The 26434-nt window shown below is 30.8% G+C and overlaps 1 protein-coding gene across 3 annotated transcripts in view; it reads left to right on the forward strand.

The window, feature by feature from the left end:
• LOC143238706 (synaptic vesicle 2-related protein-like) overlaps positions 1–22041 on the forward strand; it is a 41080-nt gene extending 19039 nt beyond the window's left edge. Inside the window, exons 5-17 of one of the 3 annotated variants that reach the window (XR_013020721.1) lie at positions 666–790; positions 1194–1257; positions 1805–1933; positions 2761–2963; positions 3145–3224; positions 3944–4078; positions 7313–7424; positions 8724–8808; positions 9356–9445; positions 10322–10435; positions 10987–11040; positions 14714–16992; positions 21420–22041. Coding sequence is in view for 2 of the 3 variants with exons in the window: in XM_076479170.1 (XP_076335285.1) it covers positions 666–790; positions 1194–1257; positions 1805–1933; positions 2761–2963; positions 3145–3224; positions 3944–4078; positions 7313–7424; positions 8724–8808; positions 9356–9445; positions 10322–10435; positions 10987–10995 (1146 nt within the window). In the remaining variant the exon portion in view is untranslated. Of the gene's footprint in view, positions 1–665; positions 791–1193; positions 1258–1804; positions 1934–2760; positions 2964–3144; positions 3225–3943; positions 4079–7312; positions 7425–8723; positions 8809–9355; positions 9446–10321; positions 10436–10986; positions 11041–14713; positions 20091–21419 lie in introns of those variants that run through there. The other 2 variants (XM_076479170.1, XM_076479171.1) reach the window with 2 other exon arrangements.
• Positions 22042–26434: the final 4393 nt, after the last annotated feature.

Here is a 26434-nt window from a genome sequence, read left to right on the forward strand (position 1 = left end):
ATTACCTTTTGTTAGATGGACGATCTCAAACGTTTCTTAATTTTGAAAAGTTTTTTTGCAAACTCTGTTTTTTGTTTTGAAAGCCTCTGGCAAAAGATACCAACTTGATAAAAAACAAAAACAGAGACTATCTTAACGTGGTCAACTGTAACATCTTTCATTTGATAGAATACAATTAGACTTCGTTTGTAACTGTTATACATATAATAGTTTTTCGAAACTTCCATGTATATTTGTATTCGAGTTAAATATTAAACACAGATTAAAAATAATAAAATAAAATTACACTGCAATTGTTTATGTTGAAAGTTTTGTTCTTTAAGAGGTTTAGGCTTATCTACAGTATTCTTTAGCGTATAGTTGTCGAATATTCTGGTATACAGAAGGCAAAATTTTGAAATAACTAACATTTGTATAAAACAAGCCTGAAACTTCTTCAGGAACAAAATATAGGAGGGTTTAAAAAATATAATTATTAGCTTCTTATCATTTAAAAAGTGAAGGTGTTTTTTCTTGTTAACAGTTTAGGTTAATATTTCATCTCTTCTCAACAATTTTGCAAAGATAATTTATCTTTGACTGATTTGTAAAACTTCCATTATTAGTTAATCAGGAGAGTTTAAAAAATGAGCACAGTTTTTAATATTACTTGTGTTATTGTCTAGATAATTATAGGTACAACTGTAGGTATTGTAATCTGTGGAATTATAACTGTTGTGATGCCAAATATTGAATGGATGATCGCAATTCGTGGACTTCTTGGTTTTTTTCTGCATGGCATGACCGGGGTGTAAGTATATATATAAATATATAGAACTGATTTGAAAAACGTAAATCTCACACTTAATGATCATTCATACTCTTCAACAGCATTTTTCTGTACAATTTTGCATTCTTAACATAAAAAATAAAAGAAAATACAACAGTGTGGATAAAATAGCTCAAATATATTTTACCGAAGTATAATTACTACGAAAACATAACAATATGTACTAAAATCAAGCTAGTCTATAAATCAAGTTTCGAAAAACATGCATTATCAACTTAATGCTAATGATCAGTATGTGGAAATAAACACATAAGTTAATTTGATAATAACACTGCTATTCTTGTGTAAAAGATATTCAATACTGTTTTTAAAATATAACACATAAATAATCTTTGATACTTAAAGGTAAAAATAACTTTTTCAGAATGGTCCTGTATGTGGAATATCTCCCCACTAAAATGCGAGGAAAGTACACGTTGTTCTTCTTTGTAAGTTTTATTTTTATACATGCTTGTAAAGAAAGATCTATACAGTGTTAGAGCCTTTACTACAGTGTTTTTCTCTCAGTTGCTAGAATATTATTTGTACATTCATACGACAATGTTCGTTATGGACTCATAAGTACTTGGTAACTAATCTTGAACTTCTTTGACTTTCAACTATTCTTTTAAATGTCCTCTGAATTTCAGATAAAATTTGCCTGTTTTACTTTTCATATTCTGAAAACAAATAACTTCCAACATTATATTACAAATCAAAGAATTTGACTTTATGAATTACTTTCTTTTTGTCAAGATTACATCATTGAATGTATTTATATGTTTATGGTTGTATGTGATAAAGAAAGGTCTTTTGTTCAGTTTGATATTCATAGTGATAATATGGACAAACTCATTTGCTACATGTACGGATTCTGTAGGTTCTCTTTATACCAAGCATCCCTTCTGAAATAATCTACGCCATAAAACGTAAAAATAATACTTAACAAAGACGAGTGATGAATGTTTACATTGAATATGTTATTATGCTACATAGGGTTTCTGGGGCATTGGTTCGATCATTATGACTTTAATAGCCATGGTCGTCATGACAACAAGAAACTCCTGGCGTCTTGTATTATTTATCGCTGTATTGCCTGTAGCTGTGTTTCTGATTTTATCAAAGGTAAAATTTTCATCGTGCTGTATTAAAAACTATTTAGTCTACTATTAAATATTTTATATTTTCAGCATTTGGAGCTTATTCATTTCAGAAACACCATTACTGTATCACATAAAACAAATATATTTATATTAGCTGGAGCACCCATTCTCTGGACGGAAATGACGGAAATTCATGATTAATGGAATGTTGTCTTAGAACATGAAAAGTTACCTGTTCTATATGCTATTGTAAAAATCTCAAAAACGCCGATAAAAACTGCAAAACACAAAATGTGAAAATACAAATCTGTATGCATCTCTGCACGGGCCCAACAAAACTTCGTATCAAATTTGGTGAAGATCTATCAACAAGAGAAGATGGTGGATGTAGTGGTAAAAATGCTAAAACGACTATAAAAACCGCAAAACGCAAAGTACAAACCTAAAAATTTACTTATTTTTGTCTACAGTCCCATTGAATCTCCACACCAATTTTAATGAAGATCCATTCACATCCTGCGAAGTAGTAACATGAACATACAACAGACAACAAACAATACTATTATATTTATATATACATGATGTCGCAAAAACACATAAAATGTAAGAAATATTGATACAAAGTAGTAGAGATTCTATAACACAGCGTTTTACAAAGGTCGACCTTTCTTCTTCAGGGTTTTTATTATCCTATACATAGATATGCAGAAGTAAGAATTGCTTATACGTAAAGAAATATTACCTAAAACTTCATAGCATTACGAAATTTTAAAAGACTTTCATAAAAGATTATTATCTTTTTATTAAATATACACAAAATGCTACCTTCCTGATTAAATAATCTTCTAGTGGTGTCCGGAGAGCGCTCGATACTTGTTGACCCATGGTAAAGTCCAAGAAGCAGAAGATATTATGATAAAGATGGCAAAGGAAAACAAGATATCTCTACCATCTGGTAATCTGCAGGTTCCTTCTGACACCAGAAAGAGAAAATCTTTCATATGTCTGATTAATGACAAAAAATTACTTTTCTTTTGCCTGCTTTTCTTGTGGTGAGTAAGTAGTTAAGTTATTACTTGAACTACTTTGTTAAAATTAAAATTAAATTATTGCACTTATGAACATTGTTTGTTCCCATAGATCCTTCTAAATTCGAGCAGTTATAACACTGTAGAACTTTGGTTTGAAAGGTACAGAGGTACACTAACTTTTATATTTTTGTGAAAATTTTAGGTTTTCTTTAATGTTTGTATACTATGGCATTGTTCTCCTGGCTCCTCAACTGATTTTACACGGTGGACTGCCAGTGAAAAGTAGGTTGGCTGTATACTGATTATTATCCTTATTTGCTAAACATAAAGCACTTTTATAAAAGATTGGCATTAAGTACTAGAGTGCCGTATGAATTGTTTTTTTAACTAGAAATCGTAGCGGATCATTAAAAAGGTTGAAGTTACAAAAATGTTTGGCACATTCATAACACGAAGCTAAATGTATAAGTTTCATAACCAGTTACCTATCAAGTGCATCTTTTTCACGTCATGACGAGAGAAAGGATGGATAGCAAAGAAATAAATATTATTCATATAAATCATAATAATTAAGCATTATTTATTGTTTGATGTTTAATAACTTTATGTTTGTTAACGATACGGACGTTGTATGTAGCATATTTTGAACTGTCAAACTTAAAAAATAATGAATCTATTACCACTCCGTAGCTTTTGTTGTACTGTCCTCTATTCACGATCTAACAATTTTGATTATTTTTAGATTATAGACAATTTTTTTTTTTTTTAGAAATGGAGCTTTTAACTTAATGGAATATGGTACGATCATTTCACAAAATATGCAGTCTGTAATATGAGCTCCCTCTATTATTTGTTTAATAAACATTAATGAGGGTTTTGCTAATTTTGTTTATTTATTTGGTAAGTTTTATTAAATAAATGCACGTGCAAAATACAATTTTAAATAATTAATATTTAATGATATATAAACCTTAACATATGTTGTTGTTTTTTCTCTACAGCAAGCCAATATACCGTAGAAGAAGAAAGAATACTATCTGCAAACCTGACTGTTCCGGAATATTATATGTCCTGTAAACCACTCTTGTTGTCTGACTATGTCAATCTGCTCTGGACCACAGCCGCAGAGACCTTTGGTAATACATTATAAATATGTACATAAATGAGCAGCTGTATTAAGTTTGACTGTTTAGTCTAATGGTAGATTTACAGTTTAGTAAACTTATCTAAGTACGGTACTGTTACTGTGTTCTCAAATTGAATCCGAATTAACTAACTTCATAATCATACAAAATTTCAACACAAAACTTTATTTTACATTAATTTATATTTAGTTCTCAAATACAAAAATAGAGAAAGCAGTTTGCACATGCAAAATTTAAGTTATCGTAGTGAGCTCTTTTTGAAAATTTATTACCGTAATTTTCTAGCTATAAATCTTGGTTGATACAAAAAAATTTGCCTGCAAAATCATATCATGCAGCTTATACATGAATTATTTTTATTCCTTTATGAAAAAAATCATACCAAAATACTCTTCTTTTCTCAGAAAAAAACTCAACAAAACCAAAAAATAAACTCAAGCCACGAATGTTATCATACAATAAACATTTACAACTTTTTTCTGGAGAACATTGTTTTCTTTACAAATGTGTAATCACCTTCAGACGAGCACAAGCGCTGAATTTTCATGTTTGCCTAAATATTGTCTTTTAATTATATTGTAAGGGAGAGTCCTTCCAAGCTTGAGGGTGGTCCCCAAATAGTAGATTCTATAAACCGAACACTCTTTTAGAAATAAAAAAATATTAGGGGTGATATTAATGATGCACTAATGTTCTATAATAAAATAGTGTAAATTAGGTTCATAACTAGATAGGTAACTGATATTATGATAATGTAAATAAAATAAGATACTTCTTCAAAGAAAGAGTAAAATTATTGAAATCAGTTGAATGTAGGAAGCTATAAATTGTTAAACTTGAAGAAGGTATAATATTATTACTTCAACCAAGATTTAATAAAATATTAAGCAACAGTTTTGTCAAAATAGGTACACAGATGAATACCATTAGCAAACCGAAAAATATACGTGGAGAAAAAAACGTTGCTCAACAGCTATATTTCACTTTATCGTTATAGCTTTTTTTAAAATCAGCCTAAATCAGATAGAAATAGAGAAAAAAATATTAAAACTCAGTGGTTTTAAAGTGAGGCTTACAGGACAGTCAGTTACTACAATGAAAACGTCTTTTGTAAACCTTAGCGTTTCGTTCCCATGTACCTTGCCTACATGAAAAACAAAACAAAACATACATTGCGGATATATTATCGAGTATATTGTGTGAGCAAAATTACATAAGAAGAATATGTAGGCTCATACAGAAGGGATCATACAACAGGACAAATGAATGATAAAGAATTTTAAACTTTTCGTTCACACTACGTTTAATTCGTCCTTAATATTCATGTTTTCATTAATTCGATTAAGTTTAACTTTTCCTGGCGATTGAGATAACTTATGTTTTGAAGATTGAATGGAATTTTAACATAGTTAAATTTTGATATATTTGAAAAATATTTAAAATAAGAATTCTCCTGTGAGTTGTGATATTTAATTTTTTTCTACGAATATCAGTATTCTTGGTAAAATGCCATGTATTTTTGAAACACTTTTGAAGAATTTTTATCAATGTAAAAATATTAATTTAAGTAACGCCTGAGCAAAGTTTATTGTCATACTTTTCAAAATCTTAAGATTGTGCGTTTTTATGTCAGTATATCAATTTTTATTTAAATTACCACACAGTTTGTTTTCCAAGTTTTGGAAAATATTTAAAATAAGTATTCTAACTAGCGATATCTGGTAGTTCGTTATATTAAAATATGTATTCTAACTAGCGATGTCTGGTAGTTCGTTATATTAAAATATGTATTCTAACTAGCGATTTCTGGTATTTCGTTATATTAAAATAAGTATTCTAACTATCGATGTTTGGTATTTCGTTATATTAAAATAAGTATTCTAACTATCGATGTTTGGTATTTCGTTATATTGAAATAAGTATTCTAACTATCGATGTTTGGCATTTCGTTATATTAAAATAAGTATTCTAACTATCGATGTTTGGTATTTCGTGATATTAAAATAAGTATTCTAACTATCGATGTTTGGTATTTCGTTATATTAAAATAAGTATTCTAACTAGCGATGTTTGGTATTTCGTTATACTAAAATAAGTATTCTAACTATCGATGTTTGGTATTTCGTTATATTGAAATAAGTATTCTAACTATCGATGTTTGGCATTTCGTTATATTAAAATAAGGATTCTAACTATCGATGTTTGGTATTTCGTTATATTAAAATAAGTATTTTAACTATCGATGTTTGGTATTTCGTTATATTAAAATAAGTATTCTAACTATCAATGTTTGGTATTTCGTTATATTAAAATAAGTATTCTAACTATCGATGTTTGGTATTTCGTTATATTAAAATAAGTATTCTAACTATCGATGTTTGATATTTCGTTATACTAAAATAAGTATTCTAACTATCGATGTTTGGTATTTCGTTATATTAAAATAAGTATTCTAACTATCGATGTTTGGTATTTCGTTATACTAAAATAAGTATTCTAACTATCGATGTTTGGTATTTCGTTAGACTAAAATAAGTATTCTAACTATCGATGTTTGGTATTTCGTTATATTAAAATAAGTATTCTAACTATCGATGTTTGGTATGTCGTTATAATTTTCTAGAAATATTAGTGTTGTTGGCCAAATCTCCAGCCAAATTTAAAGTGTTTCGAAAAATACATTAATTTCCAACAATAAAATATATGGCCAATGAATTGACGCATAAGCTACGTCTACAGCATAAACTAATCGTGCTTTTTATGGTTTCATTTGTGGATTTTGGGATAGTAAATTTTTATAAAAAGTTGTTTCAAAATGTTATTAACTATCCACGAAACAGGACTAAGTTGTATAAATCACGTAACATAACGTGAGGACTGATGTGCTTCACTTAATTCAACAAATATATAAAAACATAAGTCTTTATACTAACTCTACTGAATGTTAAATATCTTACAAATGAGCCACCAAGAAGACATAATTTGAGTGTATCAGTTAGTCTCTTATTTTTAAGTTCGTTTTCTTTTAGAGAAATTGAGTTCACATACTTTATATAAATAGGTGTTTTAAACTGTCTAATTAGCTTCATTGTTAAAAATTTCACATTTTTTTCCGCCGGTATACAGGAAGTAAAACTTTCCATGTTGTAGATGTTTTTGTGAAACCAAAATAACAGTTATGGTAGATTGCACTAAGAATAATAAAAGCTTATTTTTCTTTTCTAGGTGTTTTTTTTGCGTGGCTATTTATCGAACCTGTAGGAAGACGAAAATTAATGTTTATATTTTTGTGTTTCTACTCTGCATCTGTCATGATGTTATTGATAAACAAAATGCCGTAAGTACTGAAACAGATGAAATATATAAATTTAACAACAATGAGTAGTCTTACCCAAAAGTTGAATTTGATATCGAACCAATGATTTGACCAAACCTGGATACTTGTAATTTTTACAGATGAATGCTAGATCAAACTGTTTAACAACAATTAACGATTAACAGATGGTTGCATAATACACTTAATAACGTTGTTCGTCACTACTTTAACGATATATTGACAACAAAGAGACCGATGTAATACTTACAACCAAGGTTCACATAAAAACTGATAAGGTCGTATAAGTGACTAAACGTCTTGTATGAACTGTACTTGTTAATGCAAGAATAATTAGAACAATATTCCACTACTGTATGCTGATAAAGTGTATAGCAGCATCAAAAGAAAGTTTAATGTTTTGAGTAAAACACAGAACTCATTAATACGACTTTGTACGTCTCGTTCGTTAGTTACAGTTTCTTGTTGTTTGTGATTCCTGTATGTTCTGCTCTTGTGTTTTTACATATTTTTTTCCACTGTTGTGTAGTCATAATTGTTGTGGAGAAAGCAAAAAGCTGGATTCCACCAAATCCCGTCCATTGAAAACGTTTTTTAAACCTTCATCGGAGCTTACTATTGAATTGTTAATAAACTACATAATTCACATGAAATTGTTTCAGTTTAATTCTTTTACTTAGGTTCAATGTTATTTAGTATTAGTTCAAGTGAGTGTAAAAGTAATATTAATTCTGTGAAATTCACTTAAGAAAAGTTGAAGTTAAATCATTTACTATAGGTAAAAGTGATTTTGTTTTCTTCCATGAACAAATTTCCTTAAAGTGACTTCAGTTGCGATTTCGACTAAGTAATGTAATACATGGGTTGTTCATAATAAATTAATAAGCATTTCAGCTAAAACTGAGCTTCAAGAAATCGAAGCATAGATTTTTGATAATCACTATAATTTATATTTGGTAAACTATTAGTGATAATGTAAAACAGAAGTTTACATAAATCATATTGTTATAGACTATAATCCATCTTTATCGTGTCCTTAACCTCAAATCCAAATACAGGTTTTATATAATGTTTAAAAGTATAAAATAAAATGATCGTAACAAATTTGGTTTCACTACAAACAAATATTTCACTAAGTATTTTTGTTACAAATAACTTTCTAATTGTTTATTGATTTTAATTATTACTGTTATTTCCTTCAAATTTGTTCCATGTATAGCTCTTCAGTTTAACGTTATTGTACAGACATTTTCAGAATAGTATTCAAAGGTTAAGCTAATTATTTATTGTTGTTTTTCACAGACCTGCAATCCCTCATATTTTACAGTTTATAGCTAGAGGATCGATTTCAGCATGTGTAGGTGTTTGCATGCTCTACACAAATGAGGTATGAATTGTAAAATGCTTCATAGAGAAAATGCTTCTTGTTAATACAGATGGATTCATAAGTATGTATGTGCAGGAGATACGTTCACATTAATAGATGGCATTAGTGAGCAAAAAATGAGATTGTTAGTGTTTATTTTAATTTCCTAATTGGGCTAACTGGTGAGTCCACCGAGGGGAATCGAACTCCTGATTTGAGATAATTAGTAGTAGCAAATATTTGTTTGTTTGAAATTAAGCACAAAGTTACACAATAAGCTATCGGTAGCCTGCCCACCACGGGTATCGAAACCCGGTTTATAGCGTTGTAAGTCCCCAGACATATCGCTGTACACTGAGGAGCGGGGGCAAATAACGTAGTTATTCGAAATATTATCTGTGTAAAAATTGTAAGTTAATAAACTTTTAAGAGACCAATTGCATGTGTTTATATTATATTAGATCTAAAGAGACCTAATTGGTCTGTTTTTTTGCTACTGCTGAATCGTCTATCAAACAAGACGGTATCACAAGAGCATTCTAGAATATTCTTATACGTATTTTTATAGGTTTACCCAACTACTCACCGTGCAATGGCATTCGGTTTATACTTGACTTCTGGTCGTATAGGAGCTATAATTACCCCATTCGTAGCACAGGTAAATCCTATTTAACCTATTGTTTATAATTGGTTTGAATATTTTGATGTGTGTTATTTACTTTTTAATAAAAAAATTAAAATGATTTTCAGTTGTAAGAATTTTACGGTTGTGAAATATATCTATAGCACATATGTCTAACACCTAAACAATCCAGAAACTATGTTCACGTTGTAGTTTAGTAATCTGATTTTATTAATACAAACGAATCTCAAGTACCAACTCCTAGACAGTTTTAATTGCCCAAATAGGGAAGAAGGGGGCTTTCACAAGTGAAGAATTATCAAAGGCCAAATTTAGCCAGTAAGGAAAAGGCGATTAGTGTTCAATATGCAATAATTGGCGTTCAACCAGTATGATGTAAAAGTTTATTTTAAACGAGTTTAGATTCACTATTACACAACTATATCACTTTCATAGGGTTAATACTTCCGAAACGTCCTTTACAGTTCAGCGCTGAAAAAGAAAACAAAAACAAAACGTTTGTACAAATATAATACGTCGAAGTGTAGGAATTTATATTAAAAAAAAATAATGTATTTCTGTAAGAGGGGATCTAAACATTATTTTAGATTACTTTACTCGTTTTTTTATTTAGCTACTATTAATGTGTTTATTGTTATGCTATCGAGCGAAACTGTACAATAAGCAATCAGTGCTTCGTATACTGCAAGAACCAAACCCTGAATTTTATTGCTATGACTTCTTAACGCTAGTGCTGGAAACATACATTAAAACTAAAACGAAAACTTCTACTGATACTTTCTAAATCCGTTTAAGTGCTAAAAATCAGTCATAAATACAATACAGTCATAAATGTTATTATAAAAAAAAAACTATGAAAAAGCTCCAATAACTATACAGTATGTTTAACAGGTTCTAATGATGTCTGAGCCTAAGGCAACAGTGGTTATATACTCAGTTTTAGCGTTATTAACAGGGATTTCCACATTTGCATTGCCATTTGACAAGACAGGACAGGAACTAGAAGTAAGTAGTGACAAATAACGTAAGTATTGGAAAATAAATAATATTTAATATAAAATCTTTTCTCGTTTGTTGGCATTAGAATTAGTCACGTATTTATAAATGATCACAACAGTAATTAGCGATGAACATTTTTTACCGCAAGATATGTATTTGCGGAACATTAACTGAATCAATATATCGTTAAAGTTTAGACTTTTTAGTACATAAATATTTTTTGACATGATGGCTCTTTTTTGCGTCTGCTGAGAAAGTAATCAAGATAATATTTTAATAATCGATATTCATGAACTTAGTTTTCTCGTCTTTTAAGTTTTTTATGGTTACCAAATTCATTCGTTTTGTTTTTTAGGTAATCCATAAATAATTTCCTAGAAACTGTAATGTTTTATTTGGCTTCCATAAAATGTTATCGTAGACTGAATTGTAAAATACAATTGAAAATTCATAAGAATTTTGATTATTTTATTTACGATGATAGTAGAGAGTTCAATTAAAGTTTAATTTTATCTCTAGGCCTAATAATCCAAGTAAATTTAAATACTTTTATCTAGGATCAATAGTTTCTCAACGAAATGACCAAGAAGAAATGATCCGGTGATGAAATTGTGAGTACAATTAATATGGAACTCTCTTTTTCTCCCAAACAAAGATGCCACAGTTGTCATATATATATTTAAGTACTTTTACATGCTAGGCAATAATAGCTGTAAATAAACATCCAGCAGACCAACCCTCAATGTAATGACCGTCAAAACTTTTAATATTACACTTTTGGCAAACCCTGAAATAAATTGGGCGTTATTCGACTGACAAACAACACAATGTACCTTGACCAGAACAAGCAATTCCACCTACATTGTGTGTCTATATTTTTTGTTTAATCCATGATGTGTATCTTTCATTGACTGAAAATATTATAACTAAACTGGCTTCATAGAACACTATAAATCCAGAATTCCTACGGTCCGACATACATAGTACAGGTTCTCTCTAAAAATAGCTATGGCGCTTTCTTGCTTCGACAACAACATATATTTAAAGAATCGTGAATTTCGTCTCCTCAGCAGCTGTGTTGTGGCTGTTGTGTTACCTATAAGTTCCATCCTATAATAAAATGCACCAATAAACCAATTTGTCACATTACTGAGGTTCATACCACTTATATGATAAACTGAGTACCACATATTTATAACGCAGATCAACTGGCCCGTTATACTTATTTTTATAAATGTAAAGATGACCTTCCACTATGGCACCTATAGCCATTCCTGGCACTGTTACTCATGTCAACAACCTACCCTTCCATCTTCTACATTCTATGATTATCACATTACACAAGCTTCATCACTATCAAAGTGCTTTTCTGTTTAAAAAAAATGTATTTTGCTGCTAATTATTTAAAGATAAGTTTCTTAAAATAACTCTATTTACACAGTTTTCTCGTTCAATATACATAGAAGTGATAATACTCAAGAAATAGGCCAGGAAAGGATGTCCATTTGCTGTAAGATTCCATTATGTGTTTGGATCCGTAGCTCTAACTACTACAGAACACAGAACACCTCGTCATTACTTTACATCTATCATCGAGTATATTAACCGCATGTGTTAGAAAAACATAAAATTTGGTTTCTACCTTCTGCATTTCTGTTGATCAGACCTTCAAAATCTAATGACACTCTGTAATTCAATAGTAATTTGATTTTGCAACTTAATGTCACAGATGACCTAAATCAAATCTTACAACAGAAATAGTACTTGTCTCTACTAATATTATGTCTCTACTCACAATTGGTATGTTGCCATCTGTTGACGTCTATCCTTTATACATATACATATATATATACATCTTGTTGTTAGTCTTTTACGTATGATTACCACCTAAAAAAATATTCCTCAATTTTGTGTGTGTGTGTTTTTTCTTATAGCAACGCCACATCGGGCTCACCGAGGGGAATCGACCACCACCAGTTCTGAACAAATTCTAACTTTAATTTAAAATCCACACAAGGCTATTTCATTGATACGATGAAATCTTATTTTATTTCGAGAATTCCAGCAAACCAAGCATTCTATGATTTGTAGATAACATAAAAGTCTTCAACAGTAAAAAAAAACAAACTTCAATGGCGGAGAACATGTTTCAAACTGTACAACATTTCTGATCCCTCCTGGCAAGCCCCACGCAAGTACAGCGGTTTGTCTTTGGACTTACAACGCTAAAATCATGGGTTCGATTCCCATCGGTGGGCTCAGCAGATAGCCCGATGTGGCTTTGCTAAAAAGAAAACACACAAACACACAAAACACACCCTCCTGGCAAACTCCCTCCCAGTGGCACAGTGAAATATCTGCGGACTCACACCGCTAAAGTCAGGGTTTCAATACCCGCACTGGGCAGAGCACAAATAGCCTGTTGTGTAGTTTTGTGCTTATTTCAAAACAAACCAATTCCTTTCGACAATACCTTCAATTTAATATGCTCATTGGACAGTTATGCTCTTTCTATATTACTCTCCTTGTATCTTTATTAATAAGATTGTTCTTACTTGTTTCTTCAAAAAGGCATATCTCTTTGCTAAATAATATTTTGAAACAGCTGTTCACACATCATATCATCATCAGTTGACACTGATATCAGCCTGCATGATTTTCACCGCGTCATCGCCAACCTTACTATTAATTTTACCAGTGTTTTCAGTGGGATGTTTTCGGATATTTTAGCCTCCCTCGGTTAAATGAGCTATTTAAAAAAAACAACAAAAAAACTTCTGCACAATTATTAAAGTTGTCTCGAGTTTTTATCGTGAACTCATTCCCCATTATGTTATCACTAATCATTTTAATATCAATCGGTCATCTGACCCTCTGCTTTTTGACTTTAGACTTTTGAGAAAAATATTTTATGTTGTTTTATATGCGAGATTAATTTGTAAACTTTACTCTATGAAATTATCTATGATTTTTCTTTTACTCACAAGGCTCTGTTTCATCAGTTTTATTTTTTTATTTGCTTATTTGGCAGATATGTTTCATCCTCCTTACCTTGTTCGTTACTCCTTTGAGAGGGTCTTCAACAAGCTGTTCATTTTTCTCCAACTGTTGTAAACTTTGCTGACCAATACTGAATGACTATAACACTAAAGCTATACTGTTTAATCTAAGTTTCAAAAAATTTAGGCTTTTTCGTGATTTTTACATCTTCAAAATACAAATTACGTTTTTCACCCAGCTTTCATATTCATTCATATATTTGAACATTACCTTCCAAAAGCACCTCATCTCACCTGACAAACTAACCTTACCTAAACTTACTAACACCTACTCCAAAATCTGTATCGATGCCTCTTTGAGACTACTGTAGAACAAATTATACTCTTTTATACCATAGTTGTAAATTACACTGCACAACAAAGTTTTTGCTTCTTGAACACTGTTGGGTGTTCCTTATAGATGTTTGGCTGCTGATCACGAAAATTACGTCCAAATTTGCCCATCACGTACCGTTTCATCAAAATCTTCAGTTTTGCTACAATTATAAAAACGATATCAAGGCAACTGGAGTCCGTCAATGCTTGCTGACTACGTGATGCACCGGACATTGAATACAAACGAAAATAAGGAGCAAAAACACTTTAAATTATGCTGAACTTAATAGAGTATTAGAAACATAAACGCAATGAAATACATTATTGCCGGTAAACAGTTAACTGTCTATTTCTCAGAGTTCCTACGTGATGGGCAAAACCAAAACTATATTTGTGCATACCCACCAGGTACCTGTCACAATCAGCAAAAACTTTTCAGGAAGCAAAACTTTTCCAAAATATTGTTGTGCAGTGTACTTTTTATTGCCGTGTCTAACCTATCTTGATACTGAAATGGTATCAACTTCTCCTGCATATTATGATCCGCTTATTACTCTGAAATATCATGCCTTCAGATTATATTCAACCCAATCAAAGAGTTTTATTATTGTATTTCCTGTACCCCTATACTTTAAAACCTTCATAACATACACTCTTTCTTCATTAACAATACTCTTACCCTTCTGGATTTATCTTTAGTTATATCCCAGATGCTCATTCCGCCTTATAAGAATCTCTTTAACATTTTTCAGATATCTTTCAAATTTGCTGGCCTGAAAACAAGTATGCCACCTTATATTTATCCTTTTTGATTAATTACAGTTTTCACTGACAGCTTTTACTTTCTGCACATTTATTGTGTAATGTTATTATTACTATTTACTTCTGATTCTCTTATTTGTTTCTTTAGATTCGTTTCTCCTGCGTTGATTGATTTGTTCGTTGCTACAACTATTCATCGATATTATCACAGTCTCCTGTATTTAGATATTAGATACTTCTCCAAACCAAGTATAGGGTATAACATTCTACTAGTCTGCCATTTTCCATACCAGAACTAGATTGAAACGATACTTATTGTGTCTCACTGATGCTTTCCTAAGACTTTTGAGCACATTATTGTCACACGACGTCCTTCAATAATATTCCTTCTACGACTTGAAGTCTCCCTTATCAATTTCATTGCATACAGTCTATAGGAGTCCTTTACGGTCCATTTGATATTCTAGTAGAAGTTGCACAAGGATTAGTACTCTCCTTTAAATAGTAGGTCCTGGAATGGCCATGTAATTAGGATGCTCAACTCGCAATTACCTTTCAACACAGAGCAGTAAACGTATTGGAAATTGATGTTTACCTCATGGAATTCATTTGTTTACAAAATGAAGTTTTAAAGCAAATTTCAGGAGTAAAGAATATAAGAAGAATACAACTTAAACTGAATTTGCTGAAGACGTGGAAATGTTATCCAATTATGTAAACGAGATTCTCTTTATCAAATTGCGAATTAATTGATACTAAACTGAGTGATATATTGGAATATATTAAATGAAGACATACAACTAAAAGGAATATACACGAATTATGTGATCATTACGTCAAATAGTGTGGAAATGTCAACTCTTCATCACTATGAAGATATTTTTACACATCGTTAATATGTATGTTACGTACGTTGATAAGGAGTACATGTTGACAATATAGTTTATGCAGAAACACGAACTTGAGGATGGGCTCACTCAAACAGTTACATCGCCTAAGACCAAGAATTTATGAGGTGCACATCAATTACAATATTAAAATGCAAAATTAATTAATATGCCACAAACAATTGGAATACTTGTACCTTAATATGTTAGAAACGCACTCGTATCTAATGAGAGAAATGAGTTAAAAACAAACAAAACAACTTATGATGAAAGATTGTTGGTCTGTGCCCCCCAGTGACACACTGGGTGTAGATATCTCTGATTGGCAGAGCAAGATTGCTCAAAACAACTTATGATGAAAGATTGTTGGTCTGTGCCCCCCAGTGACACACTGGGTTTAGATATCTGTGATTGGCAGAGCAAGATTGCTCAAAACAACTTATGATGAAAGATTGTTGGTCTGTGCCCCCCAGTGACACACTGGGTTTAGATATCTGTGATTGGCAGAGCAAGATTGCTCAAAACAACTTATGATGAGAGATTGTTGGTCTGTGCCCCCCAGTGACACACTGGGTTTCGATATCTGTGATGGGCAGAGCAAGATTGCCTAAAACAAATTATTATGAGAAATTGTTGGCCCCCCAGCAAGATTGTCCTTTGTGATTAATTCTGAATAAAAAAACAAACAAATTGTTTGTCTGAAGGACTCTCGTTAAGAATATTATCATTAGGATGAAGAACACGATGAGTTTTTATTCAGTTATGGATTGAACATAATTTACGTTGTGCGAGTAAAACTTTCACATACTAGTAGTTACATTAAAAACAGGATTAAAGAGTCTGATGTTACATGTTCACGTAAGAAGTGTTTATTACCTCATTTACAGAAATTGGATGACCAGAGCTATGAAAGTTTTACAGTTGACAATACCATATGTTACACAACTTACTTATGCAATACCAATATACTTTTTCCAATGTACATTACAACAGTTTTGATAAGTAAAATATCTCATGAGGTTGATGCTAAAGGCACATCCCTAGTATGCCAGTTGAGTGGACGATTCCTAACAGTGAAATAAGCTGATCCTTTCAAACAAATAGAAATAGTAAAAAAGCAAGGAGTTATAGAATTTTCAAATAATTCTTAGGCATCATCACCAATTGTAGTTGGAAAAAGAAAGAAGAATTCAGAAGAATTTATTGGACTATCAAAAGGTAAAGGCGATCATAAAAATAATGCTTAGCCATTTTCAAGGATTAGCTCTGCATCGGTTACTTTATACGTCATATGTCATACCATACATCATATCTTCTGAACAGAAGTTGACTGAGCAGAATTTCATATATTAGAAGATAATAACGTCTAACACATACTTTCAAAAATGGTGGTACTTATATCTCAATCATAGAAGTCTGAACTCTTTTTGTCACTTATCTTTGTATGAGAAGTTATTCCTTTTCAAATATTTTGCCAGTACGTGGAAAAAAACGAAAAAAGTGGAACTTATTGCTTAGACCATACTAAAAAGTGGACAAGGTGTGTTTAGTGTTTTATTGATGTTGATAAACAATTTTTTTTACTTAAGTACTGATAAGCATGTTAGAGTAGCTCTTTAATCTATATTTATTAAAAGAAAAATTACAAAAATTTTTGTTAGTTTCATGAGGGAATACATTAATAACTAAAATGGTTTATTTTAAAACTAATTATGGATTTGTTTCAAAACAAAAGACAATTAAAATGTGTTCAGTGTCGTATTTCAGCTCAAAAAACTGAACAAACGTCTTTTAATCAAAGTTATGCTAATTGGCTGTTTTCATCTTGTAGGTAATTCAAAATTATATTATTGATGACTATGTTAGAATCATATGGTCTGTAATCTGTGTCCCTGTCTCACATCTACACAGAAAATTGTTCAGGTTGAGAATACATTTTTTTATCTAAAAAAAAGGCCCGGCATGGCCAGGTGGGTTAAGGTGTTCGACTCTTCGCGGGTTCGAATTTCGGTAGCACCAAACGTGCTCGCTCTTTCAACCGTGGGGGCGTTATAATGTCACGGTCAATCCCACTATTTGTTGGTAAAAGAGTAGCCCAAGAGTTGGCGGTGGGTGGCGATGACTAGTTGCCTTCCCTCTAGTCTTACACTGCTAAATTAGGGACGAAACAATTCGAAACAAACAAACAAATAATCTGAAAACTAAAATATTCTGAATTTAGGAATATCAATGAATAGTTTATTGGTATTTATTCTGTGTAAATGCATTATACATTTTACCAACTTTATGAATGTAACTTTGAGTATAGACATTTTATTTAACTTATAATACAGGCAAACTAGAATTGGAATATTAGCTTGACATAATTTACCCTTAGGACCAGGAGTAAAGGCCGTGCTTGTAAAACTACTGACTGGGATTTCAGCAATTGATATAAGATCTATTACCTACTAAATCTACTTCGCTCGTGGATCAATAGCAGTAACCAAATAACGTGAGTAAAAGTGGGGTCTGATGATTGTACAGCATTTACAGTTACTGGTACTTTTTCTTGAGAGAAACGTTTGTTTTGATATAGAGTCTTAAGAAGTAACAAAAAATTTATGATAATATTTTGAATATCTTTTACAAATAATTCTGAGGCTTGGAAAATGGTTAAGGTTAATTTTATGTCATTGAGTAAACGTTTTCATGATTTCTTATTTTTCATTTAAGAAGTTATGTTTCCAATCACTGATAATGTTGTGTAAGTGCTGATTAACAGTAATATGGATTTTTTTCCGTTCCATATATATATATATATATATACATGACTAAAACGAATTTGAATATACAAGGCTCTTCACAGCACCAAATGCAACTGAGTATCTACCAGAACTAAGAGTTCTCAGAGAAGACCTAATTCCCAAACAGTTTACCATAGGGCTTGAGTACGCATTTTCATAAAACCACCAAGGCATTATATTCAGTTGTTGTAGAGATGGATTAGTCATTTTTACCCATCTGTAGATTCTTCTATTTGCACCCTCAGTATAGGTCTTTCAAACTTACACTGAAAGAAAAATCACCATTATTCTAGTAGGTCACCGAGAAGTGTCTTATTCACTCTTATGATCCAATTCACCTTCACTTTGATAATCATCTAACAACAACTGACCCTATCGTTAGGGACCACTGGCCTATCTCAGTTGAATATTATACAGCTAATTTCAGTCTGCCCAGTGAATTGAAATATTGATTTTAAATCCCAAGAATACATTTGAGTTTGGAACCAATATTGTGTTTATGAGACCATAATTTTATAATAAAACCTAAAATTTAGAGAGGACTTAAAGAAAACCTTGGAAGGTTTTAGTAGTGGTAAGAAGACCATTTGAAATGTCTTTAAATATTGGAAATCAGTGGTCTCTCCTGGTCTGTTTTCCGCTATCTGTGTAACGTATACGTAACTTTACTATTTCTGTTTGTTTCATAAATAATAAAAATGCTAGACTTTTCTATTTATATTAACCTTATCAACAGTAGTTATGTGAGATGTATATATATATAAATTTTACCTTTCAATTGGATATATTAAAATGATTTAAAAACCTCATTATGAACTTTACCCCAATTCTTAGATTATTAAAAAATAATAGAGTATCGTTGTTTTATGTAATTTACTGAAAGTTACAAGTGACTTCTGTCATTTTGATAATTACAAGTGGAGGTGTCTTGTGTAATTTGTGAATGTAATTATTTGTCTTGTAAGTTTTTAAGCCCTGATTCATGGATATGAAGATTTATAGTTATAAAGTAATAATGTGGGACTTTTCGCATGTTATAGTTTATAAAGTTTAAGATAGAAAATATTCATCTGTATAAAACGAAAAGGTAGAAACATTATGTAAATTTAATTAAAATTAAAGGTAAAAATTATGTGTTTGAAAAATAAAGATCTGTAAGGGTCAAAGATGTTATATGAGCGAAATGTAATGAGTTAAAGGTTATATCATCTGTTTACCTTGAAACAGAAAAACAATTTATTGTTTGTTTGTTGTTAAGCGCAAATCTAAGCAATGTGCTTTTGCTTTGCTTACTCTGGATACCATTATATGCCACCATGTAATGGTGTTTGAAAGGCAAGGTTTTGTGTTTGTGTTTTGAATTTCCCGCAAAGCTACACGAAGGCTATCTGCGCTAGCCGTCCCTAATTTAGCAGTGTAAGAATTGGGGGAAGGAAGCTAGTCATCACAATTATCTTTAAAATAATTCTAATATACAAAATGTCAAACTGAAATGCGAATGCAGAAAAAAAGTATTTTTAAAATGTATAACAGAACTTTATTTGTAATTCTTAATGTTTTCAAAATGTAGTTTGTAGAAATTGAGAAATTATAGAATGGCATCTGTTAAAAACTAAAATGTGAAAGTTTTGTAGTTGATTGTGCATGTATATTTTCTATCTTTTACTTGATTCAAACAAATTTGTCTGTGATTTACTAACCTTTTGATCTTAGAAATAAAAAGTATTAAACATATATTTGAGTGTGAGTTTAAATATTCATCTAAACGAAGAGTAAGAAACTTCACCTCTAAGATTACTAATCTCATTAGTTTTCCTTAGTGAATATAGTAATTAGATATATTTAGATTATAAAATTTCTAGGCTTGAATTTTTTATTTAATTATTAAAATAAGAAGAGTCTTGTATTGAAATTCAACTTTGTGAACTTACTGTCCAGTTAAGAACAATTCTAAAGTGAAAGTTTTCTGTTTTCTTTAAAGTGTCGATTCCAAGTGAGTTGGAATCTCTGATAGCTATAGGGTTGTCATATGTTTTAAAAATAACCTTCAGATGCATTGTGAAAAAATGAACTTATTATTTAATTATTAAAATAAGAATAGTCTTGTACTAAAATTTAACTTTGTGAATTAATTGCAAATAGAAATGTATTAAAGTCTCTAATAAGAAAAGCTCACAAGAGGATAAAGTGAACACAGAGTCGAAAAATGAAATTCAAAAGCAAGCGGTTTCAGGCGTTATAAGTCCGCAGACTTACTGTCGTGCCACTAAATAGTGTGTTAAACAATGCAATATGTTTTTATTACCACAGTACACACAAGTGTTCGATTAATATTTCACACCTACCGTATTAACAAACACTCAAGAATTGAAATTTCTTTGTTCGACTATATAAACTTATAAATAAATACCTCAGTAAAAACTTATTTTTCATGAGTTAGAAAAGATTATGTAATACCACAGTTATTGTCCTATCATGATTTAAGCATCACACCTGCATTTCTAGATTACTTATGTTAATGATCACTTTCATTTAATATTAATGAAAAAATAAACCAAGCCAATGCCAATGTATACAAACCTTTTCACCACCTTTCACTTAAATATAATCCTCAAACCAGATGAGAGGTTAAACAATAGTCTTGATAGGTGATTACAAGCTCTTATACATTTATTCAAGGGAATATATTAAATCATCACAACTGCGGGAATATATATTCATTTCTAAAATTTCCACTGTGGGAAAATGATGAAACTATAACCGTTTTAAAACTACCAAGTAAAATTCAAACGTATTTACTTTAACACTTGATTCCAACAACTCTACTTTTTGGTAACTTTTTTGACAACTTTGTCTTTTATTATCATTGCAAAATTCATCACATAAGTCGTCTGGCTGTAATCATAAGTTTATATTAAATTCATCAAGCATAATTCAAAAAATTATTTTACCCTGTTGGCTGAAATTTGTTTATTTGAAGTTAAGCGCAAAGTAACACAATCTAACGCTGTAAGTATGCACACATACCTCTGTGTTACTGGGTGTTTGGCTGAAGTGTTAAGTTTAAAAGATATTCTTCCCATCGTTATAGATTTCCCAGCAAATAATGTTTTAGATAATGCTATTTTGTAATGCAACTCTCTTATGTGCTCTAGGGATAAAGAACTTCTCTCTGTTACAGAGTTTGATCTGCATTTCACACAAAGCTGCTTCAGGTCTCTCTGCACCAGCCACCCATAAATTAGCAATAATAGATTACAGGGAAAGCAACTAGTCAACTCGACTCACTATCAACTCTTGAGCTATTCTTTTACCAACGACTAATGGAATTGACTCTAACATTATAATGCTCCCATTGCTGAAAGGCCGGGTATGTTTGGTGGCAGGAATTCGAACCTACGATCCACAGATTTGGAGTTAGTTGCATTAACTACCAGGCCATGTCAAACCTTTGAAGCTCACAATTACTTAAACTTGAATGAGGTTTTCTAATATCTAGTAGGTAATCATCAGTGGCTTTGGTATCAGAAAAATACACTCTCACTCAAACACTGAGTGAGTAATTTAATAACTTCTACAGGGGTCAAACATATTTGTATATGTAGAAGTCTTAGGGCACTGTTCCTTGATTCTAGTGTTGTAAATCCGTAGACGTACCGCAGTTTCAGCGAGAGACCTCAATGTTTGAGTTTTGGTTTTATGTGTACATTTTCATGTGAATTTCTGGCTTAATTATTTTACTGGAAAATCATTAAATTTTAGTTTGAATATAAACGTTATTCAAATGTTATGTACTATTCAGTAAAAAAGTATTGTATCAAGAAATGTAAGTGTTGTCATTATGTACTATTCTATAAAATAAATAATCTGTAATTACATTTTTAGTTTTATTGGTATTTTTTGGATAGAAAATGTGGATTTTTTGTTTAAGAGTAACGAAATAACTTACAGCTATTCCATTATTCACTTTTGACAAAGTGACTACCATTAATTCAAATTGATTTTTAATGAGATTAATAAAAATATATAACAATTCAAAAATGCTTATTTAAAAATTACAGGGTTAATAAGTTGATTTTAGGATGCGAAACACTAATTATTTTTGCAATTTTTTTTTATCAGTGGTACAACTGGATCTTGACTAGAGCGTGAATTTCAGTCTATGATGAGAACTTTGATTCATCCAGACTTTAGTACAATAGCTGTTATTTGTAAACGATAAACGAAATGTGTTACATATTGAGATCAAAATGACATCCATGCTTAAAAATTCATATAAATATAATATAATATATATATATATATACATATATATAATAAGCTAGTCGTCTTTTGGTAATGCTCCATTAATCTGTATCGGTTAGAAACAAAATTATGACCTGATATTATGGTCTTAAGTGTGTATGTAATACTTCAAAGTTCATTATTTTTATTCGTTTTCTTTTTATTTTAGTTTATGCATATACTTTAATATTACATAGACATTCTGAAGTTCTTGATGAGTCTTACAAGCGCTAATCTAGAAATTAGTGGCCAAAACTCGCATGTTTGTATTGGGTTTTGGTAATTTGAGTTTTATTATTACTTTTTGAATAGAATGTTTTTGTTTTTATTTCTCTCCTAGTCATATTTCTATTAGCTTTAACTAATGGTGGTGCATGAAATTAGTATTTAGATTTTACTTTTTGATATTTTTTTTATGATACACCTTGGGTTTATTGGTTTTGGTTGTTTCATCTTCTTTCGGCGTTTAAACCGTAATTTGTAGGTTATAGGATTTATGTAATTAGAAAAATGCGTTGTAATTACGTGTAAAATATTAATTGATTTGTGAAATATTTCACTTATTACAAAAAAACGTGAGTAAGACAACTTCATGCAATAGATAAATCGAGTATATTTCAAAAATTTATACGAGGAGGTTATGGATCAGGTTTAGAATATTATATGTGTAAGGGACTTCTACTGACTACGGTTATTTATTAAATTATAATTTATATAAAAGTCATTCATAACTGTGTGTGTTTATATAACGATCATATTCTGAGTTATTTTAAATTTAAGTTTCCGCCATTCGTATCGAATTTTTGAGAACATACGTGTAAAGTGTTTGTATTTTCTCAATGTACGATTGTTTACCTTTTATGGTGAAGGGGAGACATGAACGGTAAAAGTATAATCGGGTCCCAAGTTTTTATTTTATAAAACTTCAATCCTTCATTTTTCGACGGCTCGGGCGAGTTTTTGTTTGTTTGTTTGGAATTAAGCACAAAGCTACTCAATGGGCTATCTGTGCTCTGCCCACTAGAGGTATCGATACCCGGTTTTTAGTGTGTAAGTCCGCAGACATACCACTGTGCCACTGGGAGGCGCCCGGGCAAAGTTAATCAGTCAGTAACTCAGAGGAATGTAAACAATTTTCAGAAGTAATGAAATATACAACACTTTTCCTAAGCTATTTATGTGAGTTAAAGTGGTGCGAAAAATGAGGGTAATTCAAATAGAGACTTAATCGTATAGTCACTCAATATAAAGATTTATTAGCTATTTAATCATAACTGTTAGTTTGTCAATATCTACAGTAGTTGATCTTAAATAACAACTACTTAGTTCTTTTATATGAAGGTTATAGTTTCTTCTTAAAACAACTTTGAAATCAAAAAGTGGACAGTTTATTTTTCATAACTTTATATCCTAATATCAGTGATAAATAGTGATGTGAACAGTGTTAGCTTGTGAAGAATTAAATACATTATTGAAGCTGCCAAAACCTTTTATTACATACCATTACACTGAATTATACATATATTTAATTTTCAAACTTAAAACCTTGCTTTAATGGTAACTATATTTCAATTAAAATACATGATATACTATAGTACCCATTGTTTCTGAGATTGACTAAGAGTAAAAAATAAATAGAAGAGTTTATAAAACAAGTAAGCAAGTTGAAAAAGTTAGGCCTAAGAAGATAGAATATCAATATATTTACAGCCTCATTGTACTTAATTAAAAAAAAGATGTTGTAGGAAAAGGTATGGTTGGCTCACCTCTCCACTGAATGCTTTTTATTATTTAAAGCGCTTTATCCGATGATCAAAATATTCTTTAATAGGAATAGTTTCGAGATTAACATAATACTATTTTATTATATTTGATCTTGGGAACGTTTTATTGTTTAATGAAATATTTTAAGAGATATTTTGCTTATCAATGTAGCATCTTTTTTTCTTTTTGGCACCACTTTTGCTGATATGTTATTTACATTTAAAGTAGAGTTTTTGACAAGAGATACAATAAACATCAATTCAGTACAAATATTAGATATTAAATACAGTAGTGTTTTCACTCTTTCTTTGATAACATGTACAACTAATGATTTATTATTACCAAGTTTCTATGATTTTCCAAACACTTTATCCATACATATTATTACAGACATCTCACTGTAAACATTAACTACAAGGAAATTGTTAAATGTAAAACCCGATACTTTTCTTAAAAGAAATGCAGAAGAAAAAGCTTTATAGTTCATAATTCAATTAATAATACCAAGGCACTTAACACCGAGATGGATTGTGGTTTCAGGTTTCTTGGTAAGCTTCCTTTAGTACTTCACTGGTATTCATCTTCATTCGAAACTGACGACCGAGAACTGACTTGTTATATTATGATCACAATTTTTCTACGCATATTAAAGTACTCTAGAACTTTCCTTCCTTGTATTGCCAATATTCTTTTATTCGTCCATCAATAATCGTATACTTTATTCAGACAGGACACTGATACTTGTTTTATTTGTTTGAAGAGTTTAAGTACAAAGCTACCTATTGGGCTATCTGTGCTCTGACCACCATGGGTATAAAAACCTGGTGTCTAGTGTTATAAGTCTCCAGGTATACTGCTGTATTACTGTCGTGGTACTGATATTTGTAGATTGCGTTGAAACTGTTGAGTGTACTTAGCGTGTTTTTGAAATAAAAGTAATTTGCAATTCTCAAAGCGGATTTAAAATTAACCATCTATTGTATTTGTGAATAAACTCTCTTGATGACATTGTTAACCTTTTTTTTTTTTTCAAACCGTGTAAACTATTGTATGTTAATGTGTCATAAACAACCTCATTTTGAAAATTATGCTTCTCTTTTATAAGACTTAAAACATTAGCCAGGAATGTAGCAGTTAGTTTTACTTAATAGTATTAAGATATTAAGTTATATTCAAGTAGTTTCCCGCTGGTACAGCGGTAAGTTTGCGGATTTACAACACTAAAATAATGGGATTCGATTCCCCTCGGTAGACTCAGCAGATAGCCCGATGTGGGTCTGCTATAATAAAACATACAATCTATCCAAATATTTTATACATTACATTATTTAATTCATTTTGTAATTAATCTCATGTACTGGTAGTATATCAAACATTTTAAATGATTTACTTCTGGAATGTTAATGAATTATTCATCCACACATACATATTATAAAATGATGATTTGAAATCACAGGATAATTCATTCAACCAATCTTATTACATAATAATATACATGTAGATGTTGATCTGGATTGACAGTAGTCCTGATTTTATTCTGCCGCCCTCCCATCCGTTTACTTTTACATGGAACCTTTGATTTTGATAACCACCTCCATGAACTTTTTAAATACCTCATAAGACAAACCTCATAATCTCCCCTTCTTTGTTGTGTATTGACATGCAGATGTATATTCTAGTAAAATACATACCCATAAAAGTAGTGTTGGTTTAGCTGGGTTATATGCTTATAATTTTTACCCTAAACCATGAAATACTGGATTTAGTCCAGTAAAAATTTGAGTTAACTTTGCTCTGGAAGTCCCGCAGTGGTTCTTTGTTCATTTTGTATCTTCAAACTACGTAAATCAAAAAATGGTGTCTGTCAAGCTGATATCCTTATACATTTTTTAATAATGTTTGGTTTCCTGTATAACCCTTCCCCAATTTCAAGCGTAATTGCATAGATACAAAACTTTATATCTTAGCGACTACAAGCGATAAAATGTTGAATAAACGGCCCGTTTCTAAGTTTTTGTGCACAATGATTGCATTGGTGACATCATTATGTTGACCGGAGGCGAGTTTTATGTGCGTGTTTTTTTTTTAGTAAAATCACATCGGGCTATCTGTTAAGTTCACCGAAGAAAAATGAACCCGTGATTTTAG

This window comes from Tachypleus tridentatus, chromosome 13 (assembly GCF_004210375.1).
Source record: "Tachypleus tridentatus isolate NWPU-2018 chromosome 13, ASM421037v1, whole genome shotgun sequence".
Taxonomy (NCBI): Eukaryota; Metazoa; Arthropoda; class Merostomata; order Xiphosura; family Limulidae; genus Tachypleus; species Tachypleus tridentatus.